The sequence below is a fragment of the Sebastes umbrosus genome, chromosome 15, assembly GCF_015220745.1.
Source record: "Sebastes umbrosus isolate fSebUmb1 chromosome 15, fSebUmb1.pri, whole genome shotgun sequence".
Classification (NCBI taxonomy): Eukaryota; Metazoa; Chordata; class Actinopteri; order Perciformes; family Sebastidae; genus Sebastes; species Sebastes umbrosus.
In genome coordinates, this window is record NC_051283.1 from 9,641,622 (window position 1) to 9,663,491 (window position 21,870).

Consider the following 21,870-nt stretch of genomic DNA (forward strand, 5'->3'; position numbering starts at 1 on the left):
CACACACACACACGTACATGCACTCCGTAGGAGCCCAGCGTTGTACTGCTCCCCAGATGGCTGCAAAACTGCACGGAAAAAATCGAGCAGTAAAGTGAAAAAACTGCCGGAGCTGGTTGTCATAGTTTACATTTTGTCTTCTTCTTTTGAGAGTGTGTGTGTATATATATATATATGTATGTGTGTGTGTGTGTGTGTGTGTGTGTGTGTGTGTGTACGGCTCATATACACACTGTATTAGTGGCCAGCTGGGTTGGCCTGCGCTCTACACATGAGCCTTATTATGACTCAGTATTGCATTACTGACATTCCTCCATAGCTCTTTCTCTATTCCTCTCTCTCCCACCCTCCCGTCTTTCTCTTTATCTCCCTCTCTCTCTCTCTCGGCTGGGCAGATTTGCTGAGCAACCACCTCCCCCTCACCCCCATCCCTCCCTCCCTCCCTCCCTACTCCTCCCTTGACCCCCTCAGCAAAGCCCAAACGCCCGACACGTGATCCCTACGGCTTCAGATCGAATCACCCCACCGTTTTCTTTCAACTGCCTCCTTTGCAAACCAAAGCCAGTCAGTGTGTGTTACACATGTTGCTCTGGTCCTAGCACTCTCGCATAGTATTTCACATACAGCTGAGGAGGAGGAGGAGGAGGAGGAGGAGGAGGAGAAAGAGGAAGAGGATAAGAGGGAGGGGAAATTAAAACCGTCAGAGAAAATGTCAGTAGGATGCATAAGAATAAGGGATGTGTGTGTGTGTGTGTGTACAGTGATTGGCTTAGTAGTTTGAGCTTGTTTCCCTCTATCTGTGTGTGTGTGTGTGTGTGTGTGTGTGTGTTTGGGGAGCTGTGGGCGTGTTTTAGGGACTTTTAGTGCGGCGCCATCGGTAAAAGGAGCTGACGGTGATCTCCTTTTGGGAGGGATGAGGGGATTTGAACGCAGCCCTGAAGATAAGAGTGTAGAGTACGTGACAGGTAGCTCACCGTTTAAAAATCCCACACTGGGTTAATCCAGTGCGAGGAGGAGGAGGGGGAGGAAGGGGAGGAGGAGAGGAGCGGCGGCTCATACCACTCCTCGCAGCTCAGCCTTTATGCTGCCCAGCACGAGAAGAAGGGGCAGGCTGTCTCTCTTTCGCTCTGTCTCTCTTTCACTCTCGTCCTTCCTCTGTCACTTCCTCCCCCCCTCTTCCCTCTTACCTCTCTTGCATTCTCCTTGCCAATCTGTCCCTCCCTCCCTCTCTTCCTGACTTCCTTCCCTCCCTCTCCTCTCCTCCTCCTCCTCCTCCTCCTCCTCCTCCTCCTCCCCTCACTCTCCCTCCCTCTCTCCCTCTGTCTCTCTGTGTCACTGGAGAGCGTCTCAGTGTGAAAATGCCATCCTGCTCTCCAGACTGTTGCCTCTTTCAGGCTGTGGAGGTAAGAGACTTGTGTGTGTGTGTGTGTGTGCGCGTTCCTTTCTTTTCTGGATGTCCGTCGGGAGCTGTGTGTGTGTGTGTGTGTGTGTGTGCGTGTGTGCGTGTGGTTATCTGTTTGCAGCGATGAGGACCTTTTTGCGTTTTTTCTCCCCCCTCACTGTTTCTAAAACTTTTCTCAAACAAAACTCGTCATGAAATCACTTTTTTTCTGACGGGGGCGTGAGGGAAGAGAGGAAGGCTGGCTTTGCAGGGTCAGAGAGCGCTGTGACGTTGCTTCTGGTGGGTCTCTCTTTGCGATGCCGCGACTGTGTTTTGTGTCATTTCTAGGCCACCGTTGCTGTCGTTTTTTGTGTGTTTTGTGTTTCCACTTCGCGGTGCCATTGTTCGACTTTATTTTCCGTACCCCCCCCCCCCCCCCTCCTCCCTTCTCCCCCCACCCCTCCGGCCCTCGCCCATCACTAGCTGTGTGTCTTGTTTCATGTAATTTCCAACAGTTGTTCCCTGTGTGTGAAGTGCAGGGCAGCAGAATCCCTGCTGTGGACAGAAGATGTTAAGTATGTGGGTGTGTGAAGATGCATACAAACATAGAAACACACACACACACACACACGCGATTTCTCGCTGATATCTGGAAGATAATCGGTGTCGTCTTTGTGTTTTTTTTCGGGCACTATCCCATGTTCTTTTGCTCGTGTGTGTTGCTCTGCGTGTGGGAGCGAGCTTCTCTGTGGCGAGTGAGTGTGTGTGTGTGAATCTGCTCGTACAGTGGTGTGAAGCAGCTGGTCTCTTGTTATCTGTGCAGCAACACACACACAAATTACGTCCGGTTTAAATTTCGCTTTGGGCACTTGGCTGCAAAATGGCGCAACAATGGGAGGTACTCTGGCTCCGCTCGCTGCTCCCAGCGGTGACGTTTTTAAGGACAAAATGCAACATGTGTAAACGCGCCGCGTTATTTCACCGTCCAAGTGTGAATATGTGTTTTTGCTACTTCTCCGATTGTGGATATTCTCACGTGACAGAAAACGTGTCATTGTGCGCGAGCAGGTTTACATGCGTATTCGTGGATGTGCGTGTGAGTAAGTTTGGTTGAGCTGTGGACAAAAGGGTTGAACTGAGAGTGCAGGGGCCGGCCGACCTTTCCTGGACATCATCCTTCTGTTTTTTGTTTTTTTAAAGTGGTTCTCATGTTGGAGCGATAGAATAATGTGAACAGGACCTTTTAAGAGTGGACGTGACAAAGCACCCGGTTATGGAGGTAAATGTAGCCTCCGATCTGTCACATTCTCCCTTTTCTCTGCGGATTCAAATCCCAGATTGTGGCTCAGGATGCGTCACGCCTTCTGAGACTGTCTCCAGCCTTTTTAAAAAATCATGACCTTCACTGCTCTTATTTACATTATTCTCATCAATATCCCCATGTGTTTCCAGATAGTGAAGGTGTGGAGCGAGGATGGGGCCGGTAAAGTGGTGGAGATCCCGGCAGACATGACGGCCAGAGATGTGTGTCAGCTGCTGGTCTACAAGAGCCACTGTGTGGACGACAACGCCTGGACACTGGTGGAGCACCACCCCATTCTTGGCCTTGGTAAGGATGTGTGTATGTATACTGTATATGGCGAGAGTGTGTGTGCACCCAGGCATGGATTTGGCACACTCTTGTGTCTATATTCATGCTCCTTTTGGCAGGATTAGACTTTTAGCGGTTAAACAGCAGTCGGACTTCCAGGACAGCTAACCACCATTAATATGAGCCAAAATCTGTTACATTATCAGTTATATTTTCCAAAAGGAGTATTTATTTTCTCTCTTTTTTTGTAAAAGACTGTGTCTTTCTGTAGCAAACTGTGATACATACCAGGAAAATATGGTATGAAGATTTAAATCAGCCTTTAGGAAGCGTATAAAAGCCAATCTGAGAGTTTACCTTCCACTGCATCCCAGTATGTTTGGCTGTAGTGGGATTTTAGGGGTGTATGTCTTTTCTGCAGGTGTGTTTGAGTCTTGTATGTGTGCGTCTGTGTCTATGCCCCTTTTGTGTGTCTCTGCATGGTTGGGGATACTCTCTTGTGTGTACCCTCAGTGTGTATGTTCACTTGAGCATGGCACGAGTGCTTGTATGCCTTCTATACGGCTCGGGGAGGGAGGTGTGGTGGTCGTAGGATTAAGCATTTTCCATGTTCTGCTCACATGCCCGTTCCCTCGCAATAGTTTGCTCATGAAAAAAAGAAAAAGAAAAAGAAAAAGAAAAACACAAGACTCTTAACTTTTGCCGTGTCTCCGTTTGAAGCTGTATTTATTTCTTTATTTATTTTTTTTCTCTCTGGGTCTGTCTTTGTCCTTGGTGAGGCTTTCCTACTCCCGAGTCGTATTTTTAGAGTCAAAGGATCGCTTTGTGCTTTGCTGCTTGATCTGGAAAAAAGTGCACTGGAGAGATGGAATGTGAGGTGAGGAGAGGGAGGGAGGGAAAAAGAGAGAGAGAGAGAGAGAGAGAGATGAAGGGAGAGAGAAAGAAAGACAGAGAGGGAGAGATTGAAAGGGGGGGGGGAGGCCTGGACTAAAGCGTCATACCAGAGCTGCACGGAGCCAATTGCGTTTCTCCGTCGGACGAGCCCCTAGCCTTACCGGCCAATCAATCTTTCCTTAACCCTCCACAGGAAATTCCCCCGCTTGCAGCCAGCGTGTGCACACACTCTCAGAAAGAGCTCGGACATTTCCACCCCTTAACTGCAGCCAGAATACTTTATAGCAAGAAAAAGTGACTACAGTTTCACCAATATATATATATATATATTTATATTTATATATATATATATGAGTGTGTGTGTATTTTTTTTGTCTTAATAAAACAAGACTTTGTGAGTTAATCTGGAGAATTAGTGCTAAATCCTGGTTGTTATCATTTCATGTGTGTGTGTGTGTGTGTGTGTGTGTGTGTGTGTCCGTTCAGAACTGGAACATCCTGTCACTATCTATTTCTAAGCGGCCTCACTCTGAGATCATATGCCCTCAACTCCAAGAAAGAGGAGAACACGCACACACACACGCACACACGCACACACGCACACACGCACACACACACACACACACACACACACACACATAGAGAAAGTAATTGTGCCTCTGTGGTGCACAGTGAGCAGGTTAGGCCTGTGTGAGCTCTTAATGTGTGGTTGTGTGTTTGTCTGTGGCTTGTACTTTGCTTATGGCTTCGCTGCTCTCAGCAATCAGCCTAAATACATGACATCATCTTCCTGCAATGCCCTCACCACCACCTCCTCCTCCTCCTCCTCCTCCCTCTCCATCTCATACCACTTCTCCTCTCCACCTTCACCTCCTCCCTCCCTGTCTCACAGTGCTTCTTCTTTTCACAGCCCCTCCTCATTTAACCTCTTACTTCCTTGCTCATCTCTTAGTAACAGGCTTTTTTTTTTCTTGCTGTGTCATTGTATACAGAAACAGTAAAACTAGTGATGTGTTGGTGCTTAATTTCAATCAAACATGCAGTATATAAGGCGAGCACCGCTAACTCAGTGGGCAACCTCCGGGTCTGAAAAGTGAAGCCATTGCTGAAGTGCCTTAAACTTGCGTTCTTTCTAACAGCCAGCAGGGGGCGACTCCTCTGGTTGCAAAAAGAAGTCTGATTGTATAGAAGTCTATGAGAAAATGAGCCTACTCCTCACTTGATTTATTACCTCAGTAAACATTGTAAACTTGAGTTTATGGTCTCAATCGCTAGTTTCAAGTCTTCTTCAATACAGCATGATGTTCATTTAGTAAATGATGATCCCATTTAGAGTCAAATAGACCATAAAGCAGCGGATGCTTTAGGGCGTGGCTATCTTGTGATTGACAGATCGCTACCACACCGTTGCCCGTGTTTTGGACTTACATTTTTAACCCTTTCACAGTGTGTTTTCAGTTCATGAAAGATAATTATAACTTTTTTGGTCGCCTGAAAACATCGTATTCAGAGTTCGGTTGTACTTAGCTCCAACCTCTTGTGTCACTTCTGGTTGCAAGAAACCAAGATGGCGACGGCCAAAATGCCGAACTCGAGGCCTCAAAACTGCAGTCCACAAACCAATGGGTGACGTCACGGTGACTACGTCCACTTTTTATACACAGTCTTTGCGCTAACTATGACGTTTACTATGAATTCACATCATAGAGCTTTATGAGACTAAGAAAGGGTGGTGAAGTCTATTTTCTCTGTTTCCCATTTATACCAACTTCCACGGAAACATACCGAGATTTTTTTTAAAAAGTACTATATAATGTTCTAGCACATCAAAAGGTTGTTGTGTTTCCTGCTGCTAGAGGACACGGTTGAAAGCAGTTTAGAGTAAACAAGGTCCTCTGGTGACAAGGGCATCTCAGAATATGCTTTCAATGTTAAAAAGAGAAGAGAAACGTGAAGAGAGAGAGAGAGAGAAAGAAAGGAAATGCATGCAAAAGAGATGCTTGTTCTGCTGCAGATTAACCCTAAAAAAGAGAGAGAGCAATGAACAGCGAAACTATAGTTAGAGTGTCAATTAGATCGTTAAAATGCTTTCTTGGTTGAGTGAATGATTTTTACCAAATGAGCCCTAAAGCAGTGTACACTGATTTTAAAATCTGTGTTTGCTCTCCAGTTACATCCCTGAGGACAGCATATGCCAGTTGAGGTGACTAACACTGTCCTTCTGTGTCCTCATACAGAGAGATGTCTGGAGGACCACGAGCTGGTGGTTCAGGCTCAAGCCTCCATGAGCAGCGACAGTAAATTCCTCTTCAGGAAGAACTATGCCAAATATGAATTCTTCAGGAACCCCCTGGTGAGTCTCTTGCATCCCTGAAAAGTCATTTCTGCTGCTTTGGCTTCGGTTTAGCATGCATCCCCACACACCCACACACACAGCTGGGGCTCAGACGATTTTCTAGCCGTTATATTTTTGGATTGGAGTTGCTGAAAAGCAAAGACTTCATGCTGACATCCAAAACCTTTACATTTGGTTGCTTTTAGCGAAAAATGACTCGGCGTTTCGAGCAGAGTATTTTATGATTTAATTTTTCTAATGCCATACTTCATTACTTTTCCCGGAAGAGTCCTGTTTTTCATTGCCCTCTCCCGGTTCCCTCCCAGGGTCACAATTCTTCCGTATTTCTCCCGATTTATGGCAAAATTTCACACATTTTTGTCCTTTTCAGTATCTCAACCTGTCTCTGGCACTGTACGGCGTGAATAAACCCTGCTGTTTCCACCCTGACAACAATACAGCTACACCTCTACACCCCCAGACTCCCACTTTGGTTTAGAAATTCTCCCTATTTTTGAGGTCTCAAGGTTGGCAAGTCTGCTAAGGGCATCATGTAACATCGTGAATGACAATAAATGGCAATGCTAACTTAGTTCATTGGCAGTGGCAATGTCATTAGTTTGGCAAGTAAACTGCCTGGATGACGATGTATTTTTGAAGCCCAACCCGGAAGTTCGCATCGCACTGGTTCCCTCGATGTGTCTGTATTGAGGTCCCGCCCACACACCCGCCCGAGCCAATCACGAGCCAAGCATGACAGCAGCTTGTTAGCGTGAGCCACGTAGCTGCTACATTAGCACCCACGGTAGCTGTTTGGCTAGAAATACAACAACAACTAAGCATAATATCTCTATAACTACATGTATGATCACATGTTCTATTACACAGACTCGTTGCGGTTATGGAAAGTTCAAGTTACATCTCCTGTATCGTACAATTCCTGAGCCTCTGGCTGCGTGACTACTGTCAATCACAGCTGTCAATCACGACGTCTCACCCCCCTTTTTATAGCATCAAATAACTAATTAAAACCAAACTTATCAGTAAAATTAACACTTGAACATACATCAGCATGATAAGAACTACATAAAATGACAGAAACCATCTTTGGGAAAAGATTATTTGACGTGCACCTTGATTTTTGAGTTTGGCACATGTCCCATCCGCTCACATGGAGGGGGCGGGACTTATGACCTATACTGCAGCCAGCCACCAGGGGGAGATTGATATGTTTTGGCTTCACTTTTGGGGAGTCGTCATGCCGTCCATCTTTATATTCAGTTTGTACCAAATTTCATGGCAATCCATCCAATAGTTTTTTGTTTCTTCAGTCTGGTCCAAAGTTGTAGACAGACTTACCGACATTCCTAAGAGCCACGATGCTAGCATGGCTGAAACCATGAAGTGTAGTATACCGACCAATTCTGCGATTAATACTATACAATTTTTCTCTTATCCCATATCAGTCTAACTTTATACACAATGCAATCTCTGAGTACATACTGTACATGTTTGGTGGCGTTACCCATTACTGTCTTCTTCCTGGTGATGTCGAAGCTGAAGCTCATTCTACTTTCTGCACTCATTCGAAGTCTGCTTGGGGCGCGAGCTAAAATGTAAAGCTGTTCATCATTTTAAGGACACAGACCTGCCTCTGACAGCCGCTTTGCGTGGCATCTTTTGCTGCTGATGTGGACTCAGCATGGGGCTCTGCTGTTGCGTGCTGGCCGGGTATACGGTGACATTATTGCCGTGGTGATTTAGGTGTGTGTCAGAGCCAGCAGGTGACCTCAGCTCTGTGGTAATGAGCACAGTAAAACACCAGAGTGCTGGCCGCGGCCTGTCAATCACGCTAAGAGTAGCGCTGCTGGCTAAAGGGGATTACATCAGCGGGTGAGATCATACTGCATCTACTCCCAGGCTGGAGTGCCCTCTCTCTCTCTCTCTCTCTCTCTCTCTCTCTCTCTCTCTCTCTTTATCTACCTCTCTCGCCCCCACCACTTTGTCTCTGAGTCCTTGTGCTCATCAGACACACACACACACACAGAGAAAGAGAGATGTATTCTGCATAGAGAAACACTACCCCACTCTGAGCTCGCATATGCACTAAGTGGTTTCTAGTGCCTCTCTCTCTCTCTTTCTTTCTCTCTCACTCATTGTCGTTCTCTGTGTGTTTTTCCATCCAGAACTTTTTTCCAGAGCAGATGGTGGCTTGGTGTCAGGAGTCTGATGGCTCAATCCCTCAGTCACAGCTCTTACAGGTGAGGCGATGACTCAGTGAAGGGACACATACGTCTTGAGTAGCACACATGTAAGAACTTGATTCACTACCTAATCCTTCATTTAAACACTAATTTAATCCTAAATCTCATTATAATCCTAAACCTAAACGGGCTGTTTTTCATATACCGTTTGTAGCTATACCTACAAAACAGTAAATGCATTGTAATTTGTATATATCCCACAAAATCAATTAACATGTAAATCCACGTAATTGTGAATCAGGAACTATAAAGAGCGACAAACGCCACATAGGGAGGAGGTCGGAGTGGATGCGTGGGTTAAAGACCTCAGACTTTTGCCCTGTTCGTACCCCGTGTGAAACCAGAAGTCAACGTGGATTTATTGGTCACGTAACTTCCGTACTTAAATTATGCCACTTCCGGAGTTATTTAAACCCAAATCACGATCTTTTCCTAAACCTAACTAAGTAGTTTTAGTCACATAACTTCTGTACTTAAGTTATGCTACTTCCAGAGTTATTTTAACCCAAACCACAATCATTTTAACCCAAATCGCGATCTTTTCCTAAACCTAACCAAGTAGTTTTTAAGTCACGTAACTTCCATACTTACGCCACTTCCAGAGATATTTTAACCCAAACCACATTTTTTTCCTAACCTAACCAAGTAGATTTTGTCACATAACTTTCATACTTAAGTGGCGTCACTTCCGGAGTTATTCTAACCCAAACCGCCATCTTTTCCTAACCATGACTTAGGCTGTATTCGAAACCGCATACTGCATACTACTCAGGAGCGCAGTATGCAGTATGCAGTATGCAGTACATACTGCATACTGCGTTCCTGAGTAGTATGCAGTATGTGACAGTTAAAGTGATGTATTTAGCAGTATGCTAGACGAGGCTTAAGCCTTCAAACCAGCTCTTGAAGCACAGGACAAAAAAACTAACTTGTACCACTATTACAATATTATCAAAAAATACAACTTTGATTTTGTTGTTTATGTTATGCTTGTTTACTTTATAAGATACTGCAGGTTTAAACTATTTATTCTGACAGCTCATAAAGAAGTCCGACAAACAGGATCATCAACGAGGAGAGATGGGAAATATAAAACATTCATCCACAACATTTACTTTACTCAAACTGCTTTTTCAGGTACAGCAAAAGGACTGATCTCCCTCCAGATATTAGAGAAATGTTAAAAAAGTGTCATGTTGTCTCAGCAGGAATCTCTCTGCCCCGTCAGAAACTGCTCTTTCCCTCGCCACTTTGCTGCTCTGTATCCGCTCTGTGAGCGTCACTGGCCGGCTCTCCAGCGAATTACGCCCGCGGGCGATTGTGGAGCTTTTAAACTCGAAAAAAGGCAAATAAACACAGTTTCCTGTTAATTTATAATGGACATCTGTGTTGTGATATTTAAACAAACTATCCGTCAACAAGGAAATAAAAGCCTCTTGTCTACGAGACCGGAGTGAGCTCCAGCAGCTCATAGCGGTCTCTGAGCGTGACTACCCGGCTTGCTGGCAGCGACCCGGGCAGGCGCTCGCTGGCTGTCACGGTATTTTGTGGAGCTTCTAAACTCCGACAACGGTGGAACAAATGTTCGATTCGCCATCTAACTTCGTAAAACTGCCGATATTAATAATCTACACAGTTGATTTCTCGCCTCAAAAACTTTCAGAAGTGAATTTAGTGTTGAAATGGCTACAAAAAACGTAAAAAACGAGCAGCTTTTGGCTGCTGTTTTTTTACCCTTAGCCTGTGCTGTTCCGGCGCTTTGCATTGTGGGATACAGTAGGCGAGATAGACTGGTCTGATGCATACTGGAGAATTTTTCCAAATCAGTACGTCATCCGGGTATTTTTGGCATACTGTAGATTTTGCTTTTGTTCGCATACTGCATACTACATACTACATTTTGGCCAAATCAGTACGTACTACTAGTATAGTATGCGGTTTCGAATACAGCCTAAGTAGGGTTTGCCACGTAACTTCCGTACTTAAGTTATGCCACTTCCAGAGTTATTTGAACCTAAACCATGAATTTTACCTAAACCTAACCAAGTAGTTTTTGCCACGTAACTTCCGTACTTAAGTTATGCCACTTCCAGAGTTATTTTAACCCAAAGCGTGAACTTTTCCTAAACCCTACCAAGTACTTTTTGTCATGTAACTTCCGTACTTAAGTGGCAGCACTTCTGGTGGAAATTGACACTTGCGTCACATGTTGCTGGATATTCGTAGGAAAATGCACAAAAAATGAGGAATAACTTTTCGTAAGAAATCTTATGAACCGTTGTATGAGGATACGTTGACCTAAATCCTACCTCTAAAGTAGCCACCCTGGAAAAAAGGAGTGAAAGCAGGAAATGCTCTTATTCAGGAGGATTTTTATCTTTATGAGGACATCTGGTACTCAAAAAATATGCATGCACACATACAGTTCCTGAAATTTGCTAATTACATGCAGCAGTGTTGCTACCGCCAGATTTTTAGGAATATAGACAAAATCCTGCCTCATTAGTCACTGCGATCTCTAAACACAATCATTTTTTAATCAGTTATGAACATGTAGTTTCCCGTGTGAAGCACAAACCTGTTTGTTATGTACATTCAGTTCTGCAGCAGTGTTCCCAATAGATGCCGTTTGTGTGTTTTTGCAGAACTTTCTGAACTCCAGCAGCTGTCCAGAGATCCAGGGCTATCTGTACGTGAAGGAGCCGGGACGCAGGTCCTGGAAGAAACTCTACACGTTCCTGCGACGCTCCGGGCTCTACTACTCTACTAAAGGAACATCCAAGGTAATGAGTTACTGATGTCTTAATTCTGAAAGGAGAAATAGATGGTTATGGTTTAATTTTTCAGTTGACACATTTCATGATTGACAAACTTTCTTAGTGTAAAATAGTTGAGTTGCAAATGTTCAAGTTTTCTTACTTGCGGTTGCAACATTACAGTTTTGATATGTCATTAATAAAACCAAACTTCCTGTATTTTATTGAACAAAACTTAGGCTGTAAACAAACTACACCACGGTCGCATAAGCGCGTGTATACACAACGAGGCTGTAAAGGCGGACGAGTTGGCGTGATGACGTTTAGTAGTCTCATTTAGCCACTTGTTAGCAACCGCCTTTTTTAAGACCTATAAAAGCTTCAAAATTCACGAGTGGGGTATTTATTGATGTATTTCATATTGTAGAAAAAAAAATCTCTTCAGCTTGTGTCAACCACAGACATATTTCAGGAATCTAATTAAAACCCCATTCAAAAAATTTCAAGACGAGTGAACCGGAAGTGCTAAAATGCGGACTCATTTCTGGGTTTTAGGACTCATTCTTGTAGCACTCTATTGGCATAAATGGAATATAATATTAATAAGTATGTTTTCTTCAGTGTATAATCACCTGAAAATAAGAGCCCATATGTAGCCCAGAACGGACAAACCAAACACTTGCCCTAGAGAGAGCCTTTTGCGTTTTTGCCTCGGCCACCGTAGTTCTCCTACAGGCTTGGCACCATGGGAGAAGTTCAATAATGTCTCAGTTGGTTGCAATCTGCAACCTCAACACTAGATGCCGCCAGATCGTACACACTACACCTTTTTAAAGCCGTCTATAAGTCTTTTCTTTAAGTTGTTGCTGATATCTCTTTACCTCTGCCTCCCCACAACTAAACAGGAGCCCCGACACCTGCAGCTGCTGTCGGATCTGGATGACAGCAACGTCTTCACCATCATCGCGGGCAGAAAACTCCACAACGCTCCCACAGATTACCAGTTCTGCATCAAGGTAACACATAAGAAAACACTGCAACCTAAGTAACTCAGCTAATCCACTGCTGGAGATTGGCATTCATCTGCCAGGTTGGATGTGATCATTTTCCAGTACAAATTAGTGATTAGAGATTCTTTATTTTAAGGCATAATGATTCCCTCAAACCCCATAAAAGAAGAGAAACTGTATTATATAGTTACATGATCACCTCTTATTAGCAGATGCACCTGCTTCCCCTCTTCATATATATTATATCTTGTGTGTCTCTGAGGACAGAAGGGTTAAAACCGCCCAGCGGGGGTTCAAACACACACTCAGCACTGTGTGTCCCACTCCAGGAGTAATCTGTGATGGGTCACCTGCTGATCTGGGATAAGCCCACTGGGATAAGCCAGGATGGTACAGGGAATCTGGCCCACCTAACACCCTTACCTCTCTCTTACACACACGCACGCACGCACGCACGCACGCACGCACGCACGCACGCACACACACACACACACACACACACACCAGACGACCGGTGTGTCAGATGCTGTCAGCGGGGGTGACAGTGCAGGATTGGGTAAGGGATTTTACTTGGCGGCTGGGGGTGGCTGGATTGTTGCTATGGTGACATGAATTAATTTACCGGTAGGGGTTGCATCTAAGGAGCAGTGTGTCTAACGTCCTTGTTACTGATGGAGGGGAAAGGAGACAGTCTGTGCTGCGATGCTGGTATGGTCCTTACTAGTAGGACTTTAATACCTTATATTGTTTTTTTTTTGCATAGATTAAATACTAGAGCGCACAATAAAATGTAATTTATTGACTGTTAGAGGTGTCATATGGTACCTGGAAAAAGAAATGACAAGCAGGTCTTACAAATAATGTCCTTGTCTGACTTTAGAAAAAAAAAACTGCTCTGTTTTAATATTCTATTTAATTATATTCATATAATTTAATTATTTTTATATTCTGTTTTATTTAATCTTTTGTAAATGGGCCTTAAATACAAAGTATGTACTCTGTATCTATCGTGTGCGGGGGGGGTGGGACCACTGGGATATGCGGAAATGCTAGAAATATTTTATTTTATTTTATTTTATTTATTTTTATTCATGAATTAAAAAAAATATATATTATATTTTTATTTATTATTTGTATTTATTTATTTATATTGTACTATCATTATTATTATTATTATTATTATTAGTATTAGTATTATTATTATTATTATTATTATCATTATTATTATTATTATTACCTTTTTTCTCTCTAGTTTGTTTTTCAATTTACAGTTACTATCTGTTATATGTACATAGTATTTTATATGTTGTGGTTTAGGTTGTTGTAGTCTTTTTTCTTAAGGAAACAATAAAAAGGATGATTTAAAAAAAAAAAATGCTCATATGAGGATGTTTAAAATGGGCTTCAAGGTCCAACTGATGCATTTGGAGAATGTTGCCTTAACGAGGTCCAGACATATTCTCGTTATCGTTATTAGGGTATTCTCATCTAGACCTTTTTATTCTTTAATGTAGTTTTATGTAAATGAATAAAGCTATATTTTTTCATTTAAGATATTCCATTATTTGCATGTAAACCCATTAGAAAAACAAATTTTAAAAGTAAGAATGGTGCAGCTTGAAAACACGTTTTTGCACGTTATACCAAGCAGAAATAACACATTCTTGGCGCTGTAGTCTTGCCCTGCCATGTCACAGGATTGAAAACTGAATAACCAGAAACCAGTCGGTGGACTCGAGTCACATGACTTGGACTTGAGTCACAAATTTGATGACTTTAGACTCCTTTTGACTTGAAAATACTTGATACCCCAAGCCCAAAGATTGAAAATGATATTTAATATGTGTGTGCACGAAGACGATCGACTGCCCGGTACCGGAGTAGTGTCAGAGATTCTGGGTTTATTTACTTTTTGAGAGATCCTTTATTGATTTGTTTGGGAAGAGGAGTTACTCGTGGTGAAATAAATGAACAGAACAAACTGAATTTCTATCTTCTGTTGTTTATTGGTGAATCCCTAAAAAGGGGTGTTTTTGTGTTGAACTCTGGACTCTTTATTTTTGGTGAATATTATTGGGATTTGCATTTGATTATCTTACACTTAATTCCCCAGATCCACTTTGTTTTAACCAATATTAAATCAAGTTTCAGGAGAAAACCATGAAGAACTAACGTTACATTATGTCCCTCTGTGTCTACTGTTTGGTTTACAGCCCAGCAAAGTGAGGGGTGACTGTAAGGAGCTAAAAATGCTGTGTGCTGAGGACGAACAGAGCCGGACCTGCTGGATGACTGCCTTCAGACTGCTCAAAGTACTTCCTTTACTTTCATTTGTTGTTATTGTAGTTAAATCCAAGGAGTTGTATTACTATATAGTTCACAGTATGGCTGTGTATTGGCAAGCATCTAGCGATAAGCTACATATCATGATACAGGGGTAACGATTCAAAATATTGCGATTTTTTTTTAATCTAATTTTAGGAAAACTGATATTATATAAAACAGTGGGATCTGCATTAATTACAGTCCCTGTAACATCCAACATCATAGCACTACTTTTAGGGATAGGTGATCATTTTTGAATAGTAAGTAAACTGTAAAAATCAAACAGTTTATGCGACTATCGCCTTGTCTTAAAAATGTATTTACCCTTGTTTTTACTATCGCAGGCCAGGCTGCAGTAAAACATGTGTGGTACTTTCAGTTCGGCTCTTTTCCGTGTGTGTGTGCACGGTTTCAACTGGGAGAGATGTGTTCCAGCGGCGGAGAATCGTAAAACACACCTCAAACAAACTCGACAGAAACGAAATGAAACTCACCAAAACCGTCTTGGTCTTTCCATTGTTCCAGCAATTTGGTCAAAATAAAGCCTAAATTCATCGGGTCAGATCTTCGTTAGTGATTATCGCATCGTATTTTTGCTTGAAATGCACATCCCTACTACTTTTCTGCAACCTGAGCCAATGTCTGCCACAAATCTTTGCATGTAAACTGTTAATTACATTTTGTCAGCTCTTGGAATCACGAGTTGATGCCGTCTCTTCTCTTGTGTCCTCACAGCATGGGATAGTACTGTATCAGAGCTACAACGTTCCCCAGCAGAGGAAGTCTAACCTCTCGCCTTTCTCGGCCCCTGTGGTGAGTATCTGCTCTCTGACATCACCTTCTTACAACGCCACTCTAAAGGCCCAGACACACCGAGCCGTCATCAAAGAACTGTTGCGTCGCCTCACGTCGCCTTTTGTCTTGCTTGACAGGTTGCATTTGAACGCACCGCAAAGACTACAGTCGACGGCCAGTTAGCACGTACGTTCTGCGCCTGCTTGAGATGAAATAACTCTCCACACCAGCAGGTGGCGGTAGTCTGTATTCATGATTCAAAAAGGGAAACCAGAAGACCGAGATCGTCGAATATACACACCGTTGTTAATATACCCGACGGTGCGGGATATGCCGCAAAAAACTGTCCGACGGCCGACCGTCAGCTTGGTGTGTCAGGGTCTTAATACCCCAACTCAGCCAAGACCGATCCACATTGATCCATTAATTAGCTGATGGTGAATCACCACCTCGCTCTTCTCAAGAGGAAACACTATGGGGTGGATCACTTTTCTGTTTTGCATAAGAATGATTTGTTAAATCAACATCTTATCCCAGAGTTATTTAAAAGTGAACGTTTACATAATGCTCAGACACACATGCAGTGTTATAATATTGCACACACAGCAAACAGAAACCTGTGTACTTATATGTTGTGTTACACCAAGACTAATCACCTCACAACAGGAGGTGTTTTACATTGTCTTGTCTTTTGTCTAGGGCTGCAACTAACGATTATTTTATTTATCGATTGATCTGTCGATTATTTTCTCAATTGATCGATTAGTTGTTTGGTCTATAAAATGTCAGAAAGCGGTGAAAAATGTCGATCAGTGTTTCCCAAAGCCCAAGATGACGTCCTCAAATATCTTGTTTTGTCCACAACTCAAAGATATTCAGTTGACTGTCATAGAGGAGTAAGGAAACCATGAAATATTCACATTTAAGAAGCTGGAATCAGAGAATTTTTTCTTAAAAAAATTACTCAAACAGATTTATCGATTATCAAAATCTATGGCGATTAATTTAATAGTTGATTAATTGTTGCAGATCTAGTTTTTAACATTTTCTTCAAGTGTTTTCAATATCCCTTGGTCGTTTTTCATGTCTGCAATCCATAACGAGTGAAGTAAAATCAGTTTGAACTGGAACTTTGAACACTATATATCATGCAAATTATGATAATGATCGTTCAGAACGAAGCGCAGTTGTTCAATTGACTTTATTTTCAGACTTTAGTAATTCATTCGAAGAAGATCTGAATCCTTTAAGCAGGAGAAGCTCGTGCTTTTCCTCAGAGGGGCATTTTGTGGATTGACTGAAGTGGGTCTGTGTGCAGACAGGATTTGTCATGCCCCAGTGAGTGTGTCTGGCTTGTTTGACCTCTGACCCTTTTCTACCCCCCACCCCACCCATCACCACCCCTACACCGTGCTCCTTGTGTACCCCCTCCCCCGACTCCCCACCTACCCCCTTCCCAACCCTGCCACGTCTCCTAACAGCGGAGTGTATCTGAGAATTCCCTGGTCGCCATGGACTTCTCCGGGCGGACCGGTCGCGTCATCGACAACCCCGTCGAGGCCCAGAGCGCTGCCCTGGAGGAGGGACAGACCTGGAGGGTAAGGAGCTTGGGAAGTAGCAGATATCCGAAGACACACATGAACAGCTTCAGTTGTTTGATGTGATTAACACATAAAGATAGTTTTCTCCAGTGTTTAAAAATGCCATTTTATCACCCTTGGTTCAGTTTGTATCGGACAAACTAATCCTTCCATACTGTTGTCACAAGTCATTCGATAGCAGAGCTTTTCTTTCACAAACATCTTTGACCAACATCGTTGTGCAAGAACCTTTTTTTCCATTTTGAACTAATTTGTCTTTCCCTGCATCACTTTTCTTAGTAAATTCAAGTGTGCAGCAGCTCCACTTATCTGTTGCTGAGATCACAGCTCCGAGGAAGCTAAAGCAGAAAGCAGCTGTTCACTCAATTTTTTTGTTTGTGGGCAACAGCAATGCGTTACAATTAGGGCTGTCAATCGATTAAAATATTGAATCGCAAATTAATCGCACATTTTTAATCTGTTCAAAATGTACCTTAAAGGGAGATTTGTCAAGTATTTAATACTCTTATCAACACGGAAGTGGACAAATATGCTGCTTTATGCAAATGTATGTATATATTTATTATTGGAAATCAATTAACAATACAAAACAATGACAAATATTGTCCAGAAACCCTCATAGCTTTATTTTTATCCTCCTTCGCGACAAGCTAGTATGACGTGGTTGGTATCAATGGATTCCTTAGTTTTTTCTAGTTTCTTATGATACTGGTATCTTCACTTCAGCTCTAGAACTGAGCCCGCTACAACCTAAAAAATCTTAAGTTGCCCTAATGCGTTAAAGAAATTAGTGGCGTTAAAACGAATTTGTGGTAACTCGTTATTATCACGTTAACTTCGACAGCTCTAATTACGATGTTTGTTTATTGTACTACAAAATCAAATTCTTTGTGTTTGGTTTTAGGGCTGGACGTGATTATTTGAGTATTTGGTTATTTGTTTGTTGGGTAGGCATTCAGTTTTAAATTTTGGGATTCAGATATTAATTTGTTTGTTGTTGTTTTTTTATCCCCTTGAGATTACAAACATGTATAAAACACACCAAACATTTTAGAAAATGCCTCTTATTGATTAACAAATATAAACAACAAAACTATAGAATTACAGAATAAAAATAAATGCCTTAAACTAAACCTAAAGACGCGTTGCAGCGCTATGCCCTCCGTCTCGGCCGAGAACGGAGAAATGTCTGGCTTCCCGAGTCATGTCGAGGAGACTAGCCAAGCCAGAGCCCAACCCACTCCAACCCAAAAGGGCTGAGTGGAAGCCTCCACAGGCTGCATTACGCACAGGCTTACAGCCAGGCACTGCTGGAGAGGCAGTGCATAATGGCCAGAGACTCGAAGCAGCCTCAAAACGCTACCGTTTAGGTGGTAAGCTTTGAATATTCGCTGTTGAGTTCTACCAAAGCTCTGGAGCCCAAAAAATTGTATTTGGGACCAGGGCTGGCTTCAGGCCTTTTGGTGCCCTTGGCGAAATTCGGATTTGGAGCCCCCATCCCCAGAACCCTAACCCTGCAAACACCTGTAAACACACATCAGATATCACAATGGTTTTAAGACAAAAAATTAAGATTTTTATTTTCATAACTGTATTTATTATAAAATAAATAAACAATTGGTCCCTGATTTTGTTGGCTTAAAATTATTTTGTCAGTTTATCTACAATTTACACTTTTATTAACAGATAAGTTGAGATGAGAAAGAGAGTTACAGAGAGTTTTTTTTTTATTTCATTTTTTTTTTATTACATTTTTTTTTATTTAGAGGGCAACCAGCACCCACTAGAAGGTGGCACCCAAGGGGACCGCCTATGTGGCCTATGCCTTAAGCCGGTCTTTGGGACAGCCCTAATTTGGGTTGAAATGACTGCTTCAGCGTATTTCAATATGCCTGATCTGATGTCATTTTGTTGTATATGTTGTTATCTTGTGGTAAATGTTGCACACTTTCTTCCCCATAGAAACGGAGCCAGCGTATGAATGTCCTGGGCAGTCCCAGCCCCCTGCACCCATCCTCTCTCAGCACAGGTACTCTCACTTCAGACCAGTAACAAATACATTCATCACCTTGTACCTTGACAGTCGTAGTGTTTATTTGGGTGTTTAGTTTTGCTTGCCTAGGGCTGGTGGTAGATACGTACACTGATTCATAGATGTCTTTCTTGCAGTGATCCACAGGACACAGATATGGTTTCATGGTCGCATCATGAGAGAGGAAGCCCACAAAATGATCATTCAACAAGGCCAAGTAGACGGGTAAGAACAACTATATGAGTGTGAAAAGGTTTAGAGGCTCGTTTAGGAAGTTTTGGTTTGATGTGATGTTATCTCATGCTAAATGTTGCTCATGTAAAATTCAGTAGAAAGCTTCTGGAAAGTGAAGTAAAAATATGAAAAATAGAGACATCACTGCTGCCAAGACAAGCTTAAATCTCTAAAATGTTGGTGTCTAAAAACAGCTCTTTGACTTGACAGTCGCGGCATTTTAGCCTTTACCCAGTGGATTAAGATAAGATTCACAGCTCCCTCAGCTCATGATCGTCAAGCATTTGAAATGTTAATAGTATAAAACCCACCAGCAGTGATATAGTTCATGATGCAGTTTAACCATTTCTCTCTGATGTTGTGTGTGTCAGGTTATTCCTGTTGCGGGACAGTCAGAGTAATCCCAAGGCGTTCGTGCTCACCTTGTGCCACCACCAGAAGATCAAGCACTTCCAGATCCTACCGGTCAGTCACACGACACAACACGGTCACATTACACTGCATTCAAATATATGTCATGCTCTCTTGTAAAATCCACTGAAGTACGGCACGCTGCTTTACTCTCTTAGAAAATTACACAACTTAAAATTGTGCTGTCAGTAATATTACCAATTTGTACATTTCATGCTGTAGCTCAATTACTGCAGCCGTAGCCTCAAAACACAGCTGCAAAAGAACAGTCAAAGACACATATCTGTCCCTGCAAATTTAAAGCAGGTCTGCCTTTTCTAAATGTTCTGAGATACAGTTTAATCTCATATTATAACAGAGTAGGGTTGTCCACGTAGGGTGACCAGGTGTCCCACTTTACGAGGAACTGCACAGCATTTTTATCCCTGGTCCCATGTCCTACATATTGAGACAATGTCCCACATTTTCATTGGCTCTAGTTTTCAACAGTCAAACCGGTGCAGGACAGCTGCTTTTTTGAAGCGACACAGTTCATGTGAGTCTCACAAGAAACGTGTGGCTCAAAGGGAGATGTGCCAATCTATGGATGCATTCGGGCAAAGCATAGAGATGCTATAAGATACAGGGCAGAATAGAAATGTTTATTATTTAAGTTAAATAGACATTATGTCAAAATTGTAGACTACCTCTCAGCTTTGGTAACGTGTCCCACATTGTCCCACACAAACATACTCTTTGTCCCACATTTGGTTGGTTGGGATCTGGTCACCCTATGTCCACGACCAAAGAAATGATCAGACGACTAACACTATAATACGATTTTGTCGACTAATTGATTTGCTGATTTAATCGACAGATCTGTAAAACTGAGTTTCTCCACAAAGAATCACACAAAAGCACCACTTTAAATCTTGTGTTTACCAGAGATGTGCTCATAAGTTTCTCGGAAATTAATCATTCAGCATGAAAATAGCTTAAAAAAAATGTCTAAACAACTAAAGAAGTCTTTGTCGACTAAGACCAAAACGACCGATCAGTTGACAAATCGACTACAACAGGCATACTTTTTCACTTGCCACTAGTGGTGAGGTATCTGGCCATGCAGGCAGATTTGATCTGATGATGGTGCTAGATGAAAAGTCATTGGATCGACAAAGTCAGTAGGATTCATCCTCAGGTGATGATGAATGTCTGTAAAAAATTTCATATCAATCCATCCAATAGTTGTTGAGATATTTCAGCCTGGACCAAAGTGGTGGACCGACTAATAGACCAACACTCCTTTTCATATATTTGCTCTATGTGTTTTCTTTCAGTAGCTCACAGTGCTTAAAGTACACATGTGTTATTGTCATGTGATGATTAACTGTCCTCTCTCCTCCCTCTGGCTCTGGTCTAAAGTGTGAGGAGGACGGTCAGGTGTTCTTCAGCCTCGACGACGGCGCCACCAAGTTCACCGATTTGATCCACCTGGTGGAGTTTTACCAGCTCAACAGAGGAGTGCTGCCCTGCAAGCTCAAACACCCCTGCACCGCCGTGGCCTTGTGACACTCCACACCCCCGACACCTCCAACCCCCTTTTTTGCACACCTCTCACCCTCCCCCATCTTCCCCTCCCTCACCAGCGCAATGAGGTTGAGGAGATAGAGAAAAAGTTACGTTTTGGGGATGTGAACAACTCAACAGGAGCCGGCATCGGAGGGTTTGATTTCCCCCAATGCGCCAGTGCTTCTCTCCGCCTTACCGCTGTTTGGATGTTTGAATGGGAACCGTTTGGACAGTTCAAGCGTTGTGCAGATTGTGGACCCAGCAGTCGCCCAACTCCTGCGATGTTGTCATGGAGACAAGATTGTTTTGTCATTTGCCGTTTTCACCCTGGAGAGAGATGAGATTGTGAAAACACAAGACGGCTAAAGTCTGTCCAAGCAGGAGTGCTGCGGGTCTCCCGGATGGATCCCCCTCCCCCAACTTCCCTCACCCTCCAGGCCTGATAAGCTGTGGTGCCCGCCCCACCCCCGCCCCTTCGCCACCGAGGTGGGCGGGGAGCGCCACCCTCTGACTTCCTCATCGATAATCAGGGATGGACGGGAACCTCTCTGGGTCTTATCAAACTCGATCCAGGAGCTTTCTCAACCTGTGCAGTCCAGTCTGGATAAGCTGACACCCTGCCCCCACACCCTCCCCCCAAACACCTGGTGCAACCCCGATCCCGCCTTTTCCTCCTCCACAGAAGCTCAGAGA

At 43.0% G+C, this 21,870-nt stretch overlaps 1 protein-coding gene across 5 annotated transcripts in view; it reads left to right on the forward strand.

Moving 5' to 3' along the window:
- Positions 1–21,476, forward strand: part of LOC119503963 (growth factor receptor-bound protein 10-like) — a 59,605-nt gene extending 38,129 nt beyond the window's left edge. For 2 of the 5 annotated variants that reach the window (XM_037796038.1, XM_037796039.1), the window contains 12 exons: positions 2,834–2,990; positions 6,104–6,219; positions 8,388–8,462; positions 11,111–11,248; positions 12,127–12,237; positions 14,445–14,543; positions 15,292–15,369; positions 16,833–16,949; positions 18,915–18,981; positions 19,122–19,209; positions 19,590–19,683; positions 21,031–21,476. In XM_037796038.1, the coding sequence (XP_037651966.1) occupies positions 2,834–2,990; positions 6,104–6,219; positions 8,388–8,462; positions 11,111–11,248; positions 12,127–12,237; positions 14,445–14,543; positions 15,292–15,369; positions 16,833–16,949; positions 18,915–18,981; positions 19,122–19,209; positions 19,590–19,683; positions 21,031–21,177 (1,287 nt within the window). In that variant the 3' untranslated portion in view covers positions 21,178–21,476. Of the gene's footprint in view, positions 1–572; positions 1,404–1,445; positions 2,661–2,833; positions 2,991–6,103; positions 6,220–8,387; positions 8,463–11,110; positions 11,249–12,126; positions 12,238–14,444; positions 14,544–15,291; positions 15,370–16,832; positions 16,950–18,914; positions 18,982–19,121; positions 19,210–19,589; positions 19,684–21,030 lie in introns of those variants that run through there. The other 3 variants (XM_037796041.1, XM_037796040.1, XM_037796042.1) reach the window with 3 other exon arrangements.
- Positions 21,477–21,870: the final 394 nt, after the last annotated feature.